This window comes from Neovison vison, chromosome 1 (assembly GCF_020171115.1).
Source record: "Neovison vison isolate M4711 chromosome 1, ASM_NN_V1, whole genome shotgun sequence".
Lineage (NCBI taxonomy): Eukaryota > Metazoa > Chordata > Mammalia > Carnivora > Mustelidae > Neogale > Neogale vison.
Genome location: NC_058091.1, coordinates 166,835,509 through 166,851,162, shown reverse-complemented (window position 1 = coordinate 166,851,162; position 15,654 = coordinate 166,835,509). Strand labels below are relative to the sequence as shown.

At 42.0% G+C, this 15,654-nt stretch overlaps 1 protein-coding gene and 1 pseudogene across 1 annotated transcript in view; both read right to left on the bottom strand.

The window, feature by feature from the left end:
- Window positions 1-15,654, bottom strand: part of RNF130 (ring finger protein 130) — a 102,151-nt gene that overhangs the window by 64,729 nt on the left and 21,768 nt on the right. The window contains exon 2 of the mRNA XM_044262448.1: window positions 5,562-5,756. Coding sequence (XP_044118383.1) covers window positions 5,562-5,756 — 195 coding nt within the window. The remainder of the gene's footprint in view (window positions 1-5,561; window positions 5,757-15,654) is intronic.
- LOC122897016 lies at window positions 4,146-4,305 on the bottom strand (annotated as a pseudogene).

Here is a 15,654-nt window from a genome sequence, read left to right as displayed (position 1 = left end):
TATTGCTCTACCTCCAAGCTAACAGATTCTTCTGTTGTTTTGAATCCGCTATTCAAGTCCTCAAATGATGTTTTTCATTCCCAATATTGTACTCTTCAACTCCATGATTTCTATGTGGCTCTTTTCCATAATTTTGCTATCCTTTATTGAGAATCTCTATGTGTTGGCTTCTGGTGCCATTCACTATTGTCATATTTTTCTTTTTAATTCTTTAAATATCATTTCTTTAAGTTCTCCAAATGTATGTTAATTCCTTTGAATTCTTTCTCTGCTAAATTCAGCATCTGAGAATATTCAGAAGCAGCTTCTGCTGACTTTTTCTTTTATTTATTTTCTAAATAGGCTCCGTGCCTGGTGCAGAGCCCAATGAGGGGCTCGAACTCACGACCCTGAGATCAAGCCCTGAGCTGAGATCAAGAATCGGATGCTTAACCAACTGAGCCACCCAGGTGCCCTTGCAGATTCTTTTTTGAGTATGAGTCACTCTTTCATATTTCTTTGCATAGCTTGTCATCTTTTGTTGAAAATCAGACCTTTTGGACAATAAAACGTCTCAACTCTGCATTCTGATCTTTTTTTCCCCTAAAGGTTGCTGCTGTTGCCTTGTCTGTTTGCCTGCTTTGTTCAGTAGCATGGCCAAGTTAGACCTGTGAAGTCTGCTTCCTCTGTGGTGTGCAGTCACTGATGTCTCTGCTCAGCTTCTTATTTAATATTCTTCCAAGACTAGCTGTCAGCCAGTTACTGGACACGGGTGCTCAAACATCTCAAATCAGTAAGGCTGATATCATCTGCTAATGGATCTGGGTGTAGGGAGAGAAGAGTGTTCAAAGCTGTGGCCACTTCCAGTCCCGCCTGGTTTACTCCTGCCAGTCCTGTCTCCTACCTGCAGGCGCATAGTCTCAAGGTTGTCCGGGAATGTAAACAGCTTCAGCTCTGAAATCACGGAGCATGTGGTCTCAGACAAGAACATACTTGGCGGCAACCTTGGGCTGGGAGAGATAGACACTGACCTTCCTCCACCTGCCTGTCCCCAAGACGTCACTTCCAGAGACAACAGTGTTGGGCATGGTGTCACCCACCCTTCTGTCACTGCTAGGCTAGCCCTCTGTCCTTGCCACCCGCCCTGCCCCAGCAGAAACCACCAGCGACATAGCTTGGGGAGTGTGGGAAGCAGCCCCAGGCCAAACACCACAGCTTCCCATTGTTCCCACCCAAAGTCTGGCAGCTGTTCAAAACATCAATGAGCCTCAGATTGTTATATGCCTCTGGTTGATTTCCAGAACACTGAAGGGGCTGCTTTGTCAGTTTTGTCCAGTTTTAGAGTCATTTTCTTCTGAAAAGAAAATCCGGTCATCTCCTTACTTGGTCATAGCCAGAAGGGCCACTTCTTCTGCTTACTTTTAATCCTTTACAGTTATTCTTACGATTTTTACTTTGAAATATTTCAAAGCTCAAGAATAAGAGAGAATATAATGAACATCTATGTACTCAACCCTCAGCTTAAGAAGTGACACATGATGGGCTCATCTGAACCTCCTCATATACTTCCCCCTGATCTTAAATTTGCCGCCCCTCAAAAAATCCCCTTTCCAGAAAGATCCATTATCCCAAAACTTGATATTTGTTCATCTAATTTGTACTTCTGCTATTTTATTCATATCTATCTATACATGGCAGCTACAGTTGTGCATTTTTAAATGCACATTCATTTTTATGTTATTTGTACATATTCTTCTACAACTTACTCTTTTATGCTCGTTATTATGTTTTTGGGATTTAGTCATATAAATACATGTGGCTTTAACTTATTGACAGTTAATCACTCTATAAATATGCCACAATCCCTCCATTCTCCTGTGAGGGACATCTAGGTGTTTCCAATAAATGCTGTTACATAACACTGCCACGAACACTCTCATATGCTTCTCATGCACACAGGCAAGAGTAACAAGGGTCTGGAGGACGACAGGGAGGGGCCCCCGGTGCTTGTGTAAATACATGAAATCTCCCCACTGGCTCCCACACAGTCCGAGGCAGAAAGTGGGAGATCTCATAAGAAGGCAAACGATTGTCCTCCGTGACGGGGATTCAAGGCCTTCCACAGAACCTGGGTTTAGAGTCACGAGAGGCCTTCCCAGACAGGAGGCAACTCATCCTGTGTCATCCAGCAAGTCAGTAGAAAAGCTGGGACTAAAACATAGGTCTCCTGTCTTCCTTTGTCTCAAAGCAAAAGGTGTGGACTAGAGGCATTAGCATCAGCTGGGAATTTGTTAAAAATACAGAATCTCAGGCTGTACCCCAGATATGCTGGATCAGAGTCTGCATTTTAACAAAATGCCCAGGTAACCTGTATGCACAGTAAAGTCTGGAAAGTACTCTGGAGGAGGTATACAGGCAAGGAATTCCCAGATCACAATGTAGCAGTTCTTTAGCGATAACACACAATGCCAAATTTCTCTTCAAAGTACTGTACCAATTTAGTTTCCCAGATTACTCTAATTTTTTCTGTGTCTAATTACAGCATAAAGCCATTTCTCATTGCTCTCATGTCTGCTTTGATTCCATTTGAATTACCACATCCCACTTCCTAACACTAGATCCTCAAACTCTGGCCCTAAAGATCCTTCCTCGTGCTGCTCCACACTAACCTGTGATGAAAGGGGTACATGGTCAAATAAATTTGGGAAACCACAGGTTAATATACGTAGGACAATTTCTTAACCCTAAGACTCTCAGAGATCTTAGTGTGTTCTCTCAGGAGCCTCTGAGAGTGGGCTATATTTCAAGCATTTTCCTAAGCTTATTTCACCACTTACCTTTTCTCAGTCATGGGTCATCTTTGAAAATACTTGAATAAACTAACATTTTAAGGAACACAGATGAGGGGAGATCTGTGATTATCTATAGAGGCTTCCAACCTTTTTAAAAAATCATAAATAAAATCAATTTCTGGGGCGCCTGGATGGCTCAGTGGATTAAGCCTCTGCCTTCAGCTCAGGTCATAATCCCAGGGTCCTGGATCGAGCCCCAGGTCAGGCTCTCTGCTCAGCAGGGAACCTGCTTCTCCCCAACCCTCCCTGCCTGCCTCTCTGCCTACTCGTGGTCTCTCTCTGTCAAATAAATAAACAAAATCTTTTAAAAAAAAATCAATTTCCTCTCTTATAATCTCCAGATCTTCTCATATTTAGAAGACTCATTCTAGCTACTTCTTTGCAGCTTTATGTATATAAAATACCACCACCAGGAAAGAAAAATACATTTTGCTCAAATGAATTTCTCCCTCTCCAGGTTTCTTCATGCTTTCAGTAAAAAGAAATCAGTATGGAATGATCAGGTCCAAAACTTCAAATAGTTTCTCTTTGCTCTAAAACAGCCGAGGAGAACAAATTAGCAGCTGCTCTGAGACCTAGAGCAGAAAAGCCCCAAGTCTCTGCTCCAGTGTTCCCACACAGATGGCCAGCTGAAACAGGCTGTCCCTTTATCTCCCTGTGGTTTCCCCTGAAGAAATTAAAAGCTACAGGACTCCAGTGATCTCTGGATACTGAAGATCACTCACTCTCTCTTATTCTTTGTGTTTTACTATTGTTTCAGCTTTTCTACAGTGAGTATGTGTTACTACTTTTGCAACTAGAAAAAATACAGTTTTATTCTAAAAGGCTTAATTTGAAAGGAACAAAACAAGTCACAGAACAATAATATTGAAATCCATCTCATTACTCTATAAAAATAGACACAAAAGGTGACCCTCAATTGGGGTGCAGATGCCTCTGCAAGATTACTGTCTAAAACTGATTGTGTCTAACACTCTTTAAATACGACATTAAACTTTAAAACCTTTATGAACACAGACTTAGCTTTATCTAGGTTTCAATTCTGGGAGATGACAGACTACTGGCGAACCCGCTGGTCTGACTCCTGCCGCACTCTCCTGGTTCTAGAAGATGGGAGTTCCTACACCATGTACAGCTACGGCAAGGATGATGAAAACATGGATTAAAAGTGCCACATCATGTCAGCAGGGAAACACAAATTAAAACAACTCATTAGAATGGCCACAATCCAGAACACAGATGGCAGCAAAGCTTGCGATGATGTGGGACAAGAGAAACTCTCATTTATTGCTGGTGGACCCGCAAAACGGTACAGCCGCTGGGGAGGACGGTCTGGCAGTTTATAAAATGAAATGCGCGCTTACCATGTAACTCAGTAATCACACACCCAAAGGATCTGAGAAAAGTTTTCAATTAGCAATAATCGCGCCTCGGATAAACCTCATTGGCTACGATACTGCCACTGCGCAAAGCTAAGGATCTGAAAACTAAACAAAACATCTAGATAAAAACCTGCACACGAATGTTTACAGCAGCTTAATTCATAATTGCCAAAACTCAGAAGTAAGCAAGATGTCCTTCAGTAGGTGACAGATAAACTGCAGTACATCTGGAAAATGGAGCACTGTTCAGCACTTAAAAGAAATGCACCATCAAGCCATGAAAAGACAGGGAGGAAACCTAAATGTATGCTACAAACTGAAAGAAGTCGGTATGCACAGGCTAGATGCTGTTATGATTCCAACTACAGGACATTCAGGAAAAGGCAAAACTATGGAAACAGTAAAAAAAAATTATCAGTGGTTGCCAAGGGGTGGAAAAATGGGAGGGATGGGGGAAGGGATGGATAGGCAGAGCGCTGAGGATGTTTAGGGCAGTGAACATAGTCGGTATGATACCATCACAGTGGGTACAAATCTGTCCAAACCCATAGAATGTTCCATAGCAGTAGTGACCTTCCAAGTAAACTATGGACCGTGGGTAATTAGAAGTCATCGCTGTAGATTCACCACCTGTAACGCATGCACTGCTCCAGACGGGGAGGCCGATAGTGAGGGAGGCCCTCCCTGTGTGGGGCTATAGGGGAAATCTCCGTACTTTCCAGTCAGCTTTGCTGGGAGCATAAAACTGCTCTGAAGAATAAAGTCTGTTAAAAAAACAACCCCCCCCCCAAAACCCCTTGCAGTCCAGTGCTGGCATATATATAGTAAGTGCTCAATAAATTGCAACTCTTGTTACTAAAGCAGTTAAATTAGAGATAGCCTCAAATGCTCCCACAAGAAATGAAGACAGTTACTACTGAGTCCGTTTAGACATTTATCCTGATAAGATAAAAAGAATCCTCCTCGAAGAGGTAATCCTTCAGAGTCCATAACCTAGATGAATGATTCTCAATGGAACATGTCATTCAATGGAACATGTCATTTTGCAAAGTTATTAAGTGAAATGTAGAAATGCAAAATGACTAAGGATTCCATCACAGCCAGTTATTTAGTAAGTGCAAGTTTTACAGACTCTCAAAATCATTATTTAAGAAACAAATTCAACTAAAGGAAAAAGACATGCATCTCAAGAAACGAATGGTAATACCAAAAATGAATATTAAAAAATGAATGTAATCATAGAATTATGTTGTAAATGATGTGGTTCTGTGGTGGTAGAATGCTTACCTACAAAGCACTAATTTCTAGAAGGAACAACAAAATTTACAACCCCCCTTGTTCTGTTTACCTGGATGAGTCATGGTGACAGGCTCCTCTTTGGATTTATTATTGTAGATGACTACGGCAACTGCATTGTGGAAAGCAGCCCGTGATATTTTCTCTTTAAATGTGCAATTTCCCCTCTGCAGCAAGGCAATCCACTGTTTGATGTTAGGAGGGACAAAGAACCGTGTCTGAGGATCACAGCCCAGATGATCAGCAACTAAACAGAAAAGAAAAAAACAACATTAATTTTTCTCAACATAAATAAGATCAATCAAATCTTTATCAAAGTGCTCAACTGTTCCCCAAATACTGGGTGTATCCAAAGCACTTTGAACAGCTCTCTGCCAGCAGAGCTATGAATATACCCATGAACCTGAACCCTCATCTGTACAGGGAGAGAGAGGCTCCATTAACATGTTACCTGTGATGCAAATGAAAACCGTGAAAAAATCCTGTTTAACTTCATAGGCTGACAAAGGAAAAACAGACTGACAATGCCCAGTGTAGGCTGGTGAAGAGAGGGGGCAAACAGAGACACCCTCATCCCCCAACACCCAGGTGACTGAGTGATCTACCCATGACTTCTGCTCATTCGTTGGACTTACTCTTCTCTCCACACCCCTACCCTACCCCCACCCTCTTCTCACCCTGTCTCACCCCACCCCCACGCTGCAGAGAGAGACTGATTTTGCTTGAGGTAAATGAGGCAGCCAAACTAACCTTTGCTTCAGTTACCAAGTGGCTTGTTGAAATTCAAGCATGTTTGAACAAATTTCTTCTTAAGTATCTAAGGAAATTACAAAGGTAAGTTCTGGCTTGTATCGGAAGTTCAAATAGTTAAAATAACATGAAACTAGAAACTAGATTATTCCTGTAATTTACATTTGTTGGTAAAAATTACAATTCTACATTAAGATATATATATTAACTTTACTATATCCTATATATATAGCATATATACTATATATACTAACTACATATAGTATATTACTATACTATATTACTATATATACTATATATATATTAAGATATATATATTAACTTTACTATATATAAGACAACTTGTTACTTGTCTAACAACATGCATGCAGACCCCAGGACACTCCCTTGGGGACCCTGATTACACGGCTATTGCTGTGGATCTGGGGGGAGAGTCTGTTCCAGAAACCGGTAAGTACACAGCAGCTTGTAAGGCCAGGCTCCTCTCTCCGAGGCAGCACAGATGGTCACGACAGCCCTGCCCACCTCTGCCCTGGCTGTTCCTCCCTCTCCCCCTCTCCTCATGTTTCTAGCAGGTGAACTTGAACCGGCAGGGTGGTCTAGAAGGTGAGGGGGTAAGAATCGCAATGGAGAAGTCTGCAGACCGCCATCTGCAGTGCCAGAGGACGGCCCTAAGCTCTGCACTGGCTGGGGTGGGGGTGGGAGCAGGAAGGGCAAGAGAGTAACAGTAAAAGCAAATAAATAATAAAAACACGAAATCAGTATTAATAATCGACTGTATTAAAAGGTGACATCAGTGGGGAAATACATCTTTCCATGTCCTGGAAGCACACTACTTAGCCGGAGAAATGAAACGTTCACACCACTTAAACCACACAGTGTAGAAATGCCAACTAACTTGGGAAAAATGGTACATCTATCATTCCCACTTACACTGTATTTCCCCCCAAATTCTCTTATTATCGCGGTGAGGGATCATAATGAGTGTATTTGCTATCAGAGGTCTCCTGACACAACTGAGACATAAATAATTTCACAATGTCATGATTTACATTGTTGACAAATATCACCCCTTTCCTTAAACAATTTCTGCACTCTGAAACTTGAGTCCTTTCTCAGTCAAAGTAAATGGATGGGAAAAAAGCCTATATCACAATTTTAGCAGTCAATTATTTTTTTTAATTTTTATTTTTTAACATATTTTACATTTAAAAAATATTTTATTTATTTGAGAGAGAGACAGTGAGAGAGAGCATGAGCAAGGAGGAGGTCAGAGGGAAAAGCAGACTCCCCATGGAGCTGGGAGCCCAATGCGGGACTCGATCTCAGAACTCCAGGATCATGACCTGAGCTGAAGGCAGTTGCTAACCAACTGAGTCACCCAGGCCACCTTATTTTGTTTATTTTTAAAGATTTTATTTGAGAAGGAGAGAAAGAACACGTGTGCATGCACACACAAGTTGGGGGAGGGGCCGAAGGAGAGGGAGAAGCAAGCCCAATCCCCTCTCAGGGCTAGATCCCAGGATCCTGGGATCATGACCTGAGCCTAAGGTAGACGCTTAATGACTGAACCACCCAGGTGCCCCAGTAGTCAACTATTTACTGAAAGACACATTGAAGGCATTGTGAAACTCGGAAATCCTGAAACAGACTGTTCACTTGCAGTGGAATCTGTTTCCCAGATAATCATGCTGCTTTAGAATAGAAGCATTTAGGCTATGTGTTAGATAACCTGTCTTGGAAAAACCTCCAATACCATACATAGAGAGCAAGCAAAGGGCTGGTTTAAGTGTTTTGTTATTTTTCATAACACACTGCTGCAAAAACCCTGGAAGAATATGCAGAATCAAGAATACCCAAAAGGATGTATATACTTCAGCAAAATGGTCACTTTTCTATAACTTATCCTGTGCTCCCTATGATTTCACACATACTCCCAGGGCCGTAAGGAGGAAACAACAAGACGGTCATGGAATCAGCAAGACACGGGGCTCACATTCTAGATCAATTATTCACTAGCTGAACAACCACCTGGGCTCAATGATCTCATCTTCAACTTTTACTAACAAAGACGGAGTTAAAATTCTTACCTCATGCGAGTTATATATGTGAAAAAGGCTACAGTAATTCCTCTACTCTTAAGTGCTTTAAAAAAATTAGTTCTCTTGGGGGCACCTCGGTGGCTCAGTTAGAGCATCTGGCTCTTAATTTCGGCTCAGGTCATGGTTTCAGGGCCGAGGTATTAAGCCCTGTGCTCAGCGGGGAGTCTGCTTGAGATTCTCTCTCCCTCTCCTTCTGCCCCTTCCCTGAACGCTTTCTCGCATGCATTCAATACAAACATACATACATATATACATACACACTTACAATCTTAAAAAAAATCAACTCCCTTTCCTTTAGTTTTATGGGTTTCATCTTATCTGGTCCTAGTGTTCTAGTTTGGTGCCGTGGGGATTTTCTGCATCAATGTGTGTGAAATCCACCCACAGCTCAGAGCACATGTCCGCCCCACATCCCCGGCTCCTAACACCTACTGCTCCCGTCTCATTCCCTATCCCTGTGGCGCTGACAGTGTCATCGTCTTCTTAGAAGATAACAGTCATAATTTCCAAGACCGAAAAGACACAGGAAAGGATGCAACCATGGAGCAAAATCTACCAAACATACTGAAGGAGAACTTGAAAATTCTCTTAAGGAATCCCCACCCACTAAGAACAGATTCTACCCACAACTGCAGGACTCAAACAAATTCCAACAACAGACTATATGAGCGGAAGAATATCCTTGTTCCCAAAATTCACCCAAGTCATAGTCCATAAAAGGACTTTGTGAACATTTATATCAGCAAGAATATGAAATAATAAGGGAGAATAAGATATTCAAGCTCCTGTTCAAGGAAGGAGGTTTCATTATTTGGAAAAAGAAAGTAAGAGGTTTTCATAACCACTTAATACTGTCATGTGTTTATTTTATCTATTCATCCCTTCCTGTAATTAAAATATAACTTGAACAGTGAAAATGTGAACAGCTCTAACACAACTTCCCAAGAGGACTGAAGACGAATGGGTTCAGTAGTCCTACTTCGCAATGTAATACCAGTTGCTTACACTTGAAGCAATTTATTACGTGAGGACGCAGTATGGCATCAAATATCTACGCAATTAAGAAGCATTAAAATTTATCAATAGCAATTTTGCTCAAATTCAAAATCATTTTACTTCCTTTTTTTTTTTTTTTAAACCTGCCAAATCTAGAGAAGGACTTCACCTCTGACTTCTTTGCATTTGATAATGTCAGGAAAAACTCTGAGGAAGTTATTGTAAAAACATGAAATTACAGATGATATAAAATACTGCATTACAATATCTTACAATTTTGTGAATTATACTTAAATAAACCTGAAAAAATGTCGTATTGCAGAGAGACCAAACTTCTGTTTTTTTTCTGTATGGCCTTTCCTGCTGAATCCAGAAACAGTAATGAGAATCTCACTCCTTGATAAGAACCAAACAGCTACTGACAGGAACAATTACGGAACCCTCACCTCAACCAACACAGATGCTTAGCAACAACCCAACACCTTGGTCTTGAGTCTCAAGGAACCTCTAGGTGTACTGAGGTTGGACGCTGGACACAGAAATGAAATCTCAGCAAACTGGTTAGTAGTACAACGTGAAGGGTGCTTAGAGACCCAGGAAAAGAGCCACACAACGGTGAAGGTCTCGTGGGGGCTGGAACTCAGATGGAACACTGGAAAATCGCTAGGCAGTGAGCAGGGGGTGCAGAAGGGACCAGCACCAGAACAGAGGATAAAGATGAAGCCCTTCTCCTGAACTCTCGTGACAATCAAGATGACACATAACCCCCATTGCAACACTATATCAATGTAAGAGAATCAAGTTCTGAAAAGATGACACCATCTGCGGTGGGAACAGAGGAAGAATATCCCAGCACAAGGAGCATGTAAATATTTCAAGGGTTCTGTGAGTGATGATGTCAGTCAATAAACTAACTCTGTCTTGCCCAAGCAGCCCGAAACTCCCACTTTGGTTCACCTGACTTAGACTTCGTTGTGGGAAAATGCAAGTGCCCCATCTAGTGTGTAGCGGTCACGGCGTTACTGTGTGGGTCCTGTCTCCTCCCGCACCCGAGAACCACCAATCCACTGCCATAGGGAAGAGTCCTGCTGGGCCGGGGCACAGCCAGCTCCCCTGGGGCGCCTCCCGCTCTCAGAGCCCGGGTATCTTGGTTCCTCCCTCTGAAAGGCCCAGCCCCCTGTTTCCTTGCTGACATCCTCCCAAACCTCAGGATTCTGCTAAAATCTCCCCTCCGGAACACCCTCCTGGCCTCCTGAGCCTGAGCTGGGTGCTCTGTTTCCATGGCACCCTGAGATGACACACACTTTAGCATTCATCTTACCGTCCTAGCAACTGGCTGTTTGCTCGGAGTCTCTCCTCGAGCGTGAGACCCAGCATCTCCTCCAGTACGTGTGGCACAGAAGAGGCACTGGACCTCTAGGCGAAGGGAGAAATGGGAGAACGACATACGGAGACTGAACAAAAACGGACACAAAGAGTCTATGCCAAAGACCACTGTTTCCTGGGGTAGTGTTCTGACCAGCGTGGCGTTCTGCCAGCTGCTTCCTATGAAAGACGTAAAAATAAAGGTAAGCCTAACTAGTTACCCTGGGTCTAGATGTTTCTCTGATCAGGTAAGTTCTGGCTCTTTGCTCCCTAGTTCTACATGAGATTATAATCTCATCTTTAGGTTTCTTGCTGCTTCTCCTGAATTTCCTTATTTTCCCTCTGTTAAATTCTAATTTTACGATTCAAAGGACAAAACAATTCCTTATTTGCATTTCCAGTTTCTTAATTTTTAATGTTCAGCGACTGGATTTAAATGTCTAGCTTTCATCCCTTCATCCACATCCACAGATAACTTACTCTTACGATTTCTACATTTTCACTTTTTAAAAAAGATTTTATTTATTTATTTGAGAAAGAGAGAGCGAGCATGAGAGGGGAGAGGCAGCTGGAGAAGCAGACTCCCTCCCAAGCAGGGAGCCCAATGCAGGACTCAATCCTGGGACTCCAGGATCATGACCGGAGCTGAAGGCAGTTGCTTAACCAACTGAGCCACTCAGGCCCCTACATTTTCACTTTAATCTACCATCTTTTCATTATTTATCTTCAGTATTTGTTTAATCTTGTTGAAATGCTCTGCTTTCCTTTTGTCTTAATTTCTCATTAACTCATTTGTAAGTTCCATTTTTCTCTTAACCTCCTATCTACTTGGTTCCTCTAATTTTCTCATCCCTTCCCCCTACCCAACACCGGTAATCAAGATGATCAGACCCACTGCTAGATCTCGTTACTTAATGTGATCAGAAGGAAGCACAGTTATTTTAAATACTGATGCTGCCGTTTCAGGAGACTCGGCTCCCTTTAATCCTATTTACTTTTGCACAGATCACTACTCTGAGAAGCAGCCTGCGGGTCTCTCTTTCATTAGACTGCAAACGGAGCCTCAACCGCCAGGGTTAGTGAATGCATACTGCTTACAGGAAGACTTGGATCCGTTTCCGTTACTTCACTTTGTCCTCCTGTATCCTGCGATTCCTAAGTTCTTTATACTTTCCTCCATCTGTCCCTACTTCTGAAAGCACTGATCACATTTTCTCTATTCCCCTCTTTTCCTCCATTTATATATTCAAGTCCTATTTTTTTAAGAGGTTACTCTTAAAATGTTAACATGCATACTTGATAAAGAGTTTACATTTCATCAATGTCTCTAGTTCCTTCCTGAAGAATACAGGCTCTTAAAATATGTACTGGTTTCACAGGGCTACCCCCCCAAAACCCACTACACACCTGGTGGCTTAAACAACAGAAATGTATTCTCTCTCAGTTGTGAGGGACAGATGTCTGCAGTCAGGGTGCTGGCAGGCTCACGTGCCCTCCAAAAAGCTTCAGGGGAGAGACTCTTGCTTGACTCTTCCAGCTTCTGCTGGCCCCTGGCAACCTTTGGCTTCTGGCTGCATTGTTCCAACCTCTGCCTCTGTCTGCTTGTGGCCTTCTCCACTGTGCCCATGCCTTCACTTCTATCTCTAAGAACACTTACTGTTGGATTTAAGGCCCATTTGGTTAATGCAAGGTGCTCTCGTCTCAAGATCTTCATCTAATTACTTCTTCAATGTAATTTTTTCCAAATAAGGTTTCCACATTCCTAGGTTCTGGGGATTAGGTCACCGACACATCTTCTGGGAGGCCACCATTCGATCTATTGCCAGATGCAGTTCCAACCGCCCCCATTCATCTTACCTATAATTACCCTTACTCAGATCTACCTTGCTCTAATTACCCCATCCCTAATATTTATAGTTTCATATGGTCAATGCTTGTTGAATGTTACCTACAGATACTGGTCAGTCCTTATGTTAGTCTAGGATCTCCAGAGAAACAGACCAATAAGATACATGTGTGTATAAAGAGATGGTGTGTAAGGAATTAGCTCATGGGGCTGTGGAGGCTGACAAGCCCCAAGATCTGCAGGGTAAGTCAGCAAACTGGAGAGATAATGGTGTGGCTCTAGTCGGAAGCCTAGCAGCTTGAGACCCAGGAAGAGCTAATGTTTCAGTTTGAGTCTGCAGGCAGGGAAAGGCCAATCTCCCAATGCAAAACCAGTCAGGCAAGAGGAATTCTCTCTTACTGGAAGGAAAATCAGCTCTTTTGTTTTATGCAGGCCTTTGACTGATTAGACGAGGCCCACACACATCAGGGATGGCAATCTCCTTTGAGCCACTTTATTCAGTCTACCAACTTAAATGTTAATCTCATCTAAAAATACCCTGAGAGAAACACCCAGAATATCTGACCAAATCACCTAGACATCCTCTGGCCCAGTAAAAGTGATACTTAAAATGAACCATGACAGGGGCCCCTGAGCGGTACAGTAGGTGAAGCCTCTGACTCTTGGTTTCAGCTCAGGTCACCATCTCAGGATTGTGAAGTCAAGCCCCCATAAGGCTCTGTGCTCAGCAGGGAGTTTGTGTAAAAATTCTCTCCCCTCACCCCTCCCAAAACTCAAGTGGGGAGTGGAATTAAAAAAAAAATCTTTTTTTTTTTAAGATTTTATTTATTCGTTTGACAGAGAGAGAGAGAGAGAGAAAGGGAGGGCACCACACAAGCAGGGGAAGCAGTAGGCAAAGGGAGAGGGAGAAGTAGGCTCCCTTGCTGAGCAGGAAGCCTGACCCAGGGGTCAATCCCAGAACTCCAGGATCACGACCTGAGCCCAAGGCAGATGCCTAACCAACTGAGCCACTCAGGTGCCCCTCTAATAAATAAATTTTTTAAAAAATTAATCATCGCTATCCTCTTCATATCTTACTTTTTCCTTCTGTCTTTCATTTCCTCCTTCCTTATAAGAATAGTAAGAACATCCCTTTGATGTTCCTTCAAATAAGGATCTGTTCAGGGTAAAGTCAGGGTTTCGAGTAAACTTGTCTTTTTATATCTGAAAACATCTTTCAGATGATCCCATTCTTGAATGACAGCTTAATTAGGTAAAAAATTCTCAGCACTTTGAAGATATTATTCCATTGTCTTCTGCTTCTTATGATGAGAAGAAGCTGAAGAAAACATTTTAATTGTAAAGGTTCTCAAATGTTATTTTATCTACTTTGCAGCTTTGAGTCTAGTATATTTTAAAAGTAAAATAAATGTGTCCCTTATTTTTCTCCGAGTTGGCAAGTTTTGCTTCTTTGCTTATACTTATTGTAAAGAAACAAATTTTTACAAGTCATTGCCTTTTTGTATGGAATTTTTTTTTAAAGATTTTATTTATTTATTTGACAGAGAGAGATCACAAGTAGGCAGAGAGGCAGGCAGAGAGAGAGAGAGGAGGAAGCAGGCTCCCTGCTGAGCAGAGAGCCCGACGCGGGACCCGATCCCAGGACCCCGAGATCATGACCTGAGCCGAAGGCAGCGGCTTAACCCACGGAGCCACCCAGGCAACAAGAAGGCAACAACAGAATATCTCCGTACACCTAGAGTGCTGGATATATCAGTCAACACTGCAAGAAGGGTCATACAGAGCTGACCTGTCAGCAAATTTAATTGTCAATAGCTATCCATTATCATTTGTCTTCTATACTTAGTTATTGCATATCTCAAATGGATTTTGATTATTTTTCACATCCTTACAACTTAAATATATCTGCTGGATGTTCTCCATGACATAATAAAAAGCATCTTAAGATAATTTCAAATGATGACTAATACAAATCACTTCACCTGAAAAGTTATGTTCAAAAATAATTTCTATTACAACTGATACAACAAGTACTTCATGTAAGAGAGATGAAGCAAATAAAAATAACTAAAAATCGTGCTCAGTCCTTGGACTAGTATACCACAGTGCAATGGAAGTATGTGTTAATTACCTAATCCACATCACTCCCCATTCCACAAAAGCATTACACATTGAGTACGAGTTTTCCTGCAGCTCTCTTTTCTGTTGACTTCTGTTCACCACACTTTCCTCTCACCTCTCTGCCTACTCTTATTTTCCTGTTGCCAGCCTCTTAAATGGAAGGCTTTCACCAAGCATCTGCCCCGAGCCCTCTCTTCTCAGTGGGCAATCTTACCCACTCCCACGGCTTCAACCAACACCTGTATGTATGTAATGTCTAAATCTCTCTCTTGTGTTTTATTCTGCAATTTTCAACTGTCTGCTATATATTTCTCCATGAATACTGAGTATCACCAACTCATTATTCTCCCCCATCAAATGTGATGTTCCCACTATGGAATTCCTGACTGAGAGCATCATCATTCACCTAAACACACAAGACTGAAATCCCTGTTGAGAAACAAGGAAGTGACAATTAAGAGAGAGGACTAAATAGAGGGTTCCATTTTCTTGGCTACCAACAAACCCCCACAATGGCCAAGCAAAGCCACTCTATACCTCAACACTGCTGATGCACAGAAGGGTATGAGGATACCACCAGGCAGGAGAGTCTTGGAAGGCATTATTCCCCTCCCCTCCCCCAGCTTTACTGAGGTATAATTAATAAACAAAAACTACATATATTTAAAGTACACAATGTGACTTGATACACACTGTGAAATGATCACCACAGTCAAGTGAATTCATATATCCATTGCCTCATTTAGTTACCTTTATTATTATTTTTTTATTTGGTGGAAACACCTGAGATCTAGTCTCTCAGCAAATATCAAGTACACACTATGGTATAGTCACACATTGTATGTGTATCGCCAGAACTTATAACGGAAAGCTGGCAACATGGGAAGGCATTATTAACTCTTGGGCAGAAGAGGAAAGAATATGGAAGCATTCCTGTTTTATCTATCACCTCTTCTAGTACTTCT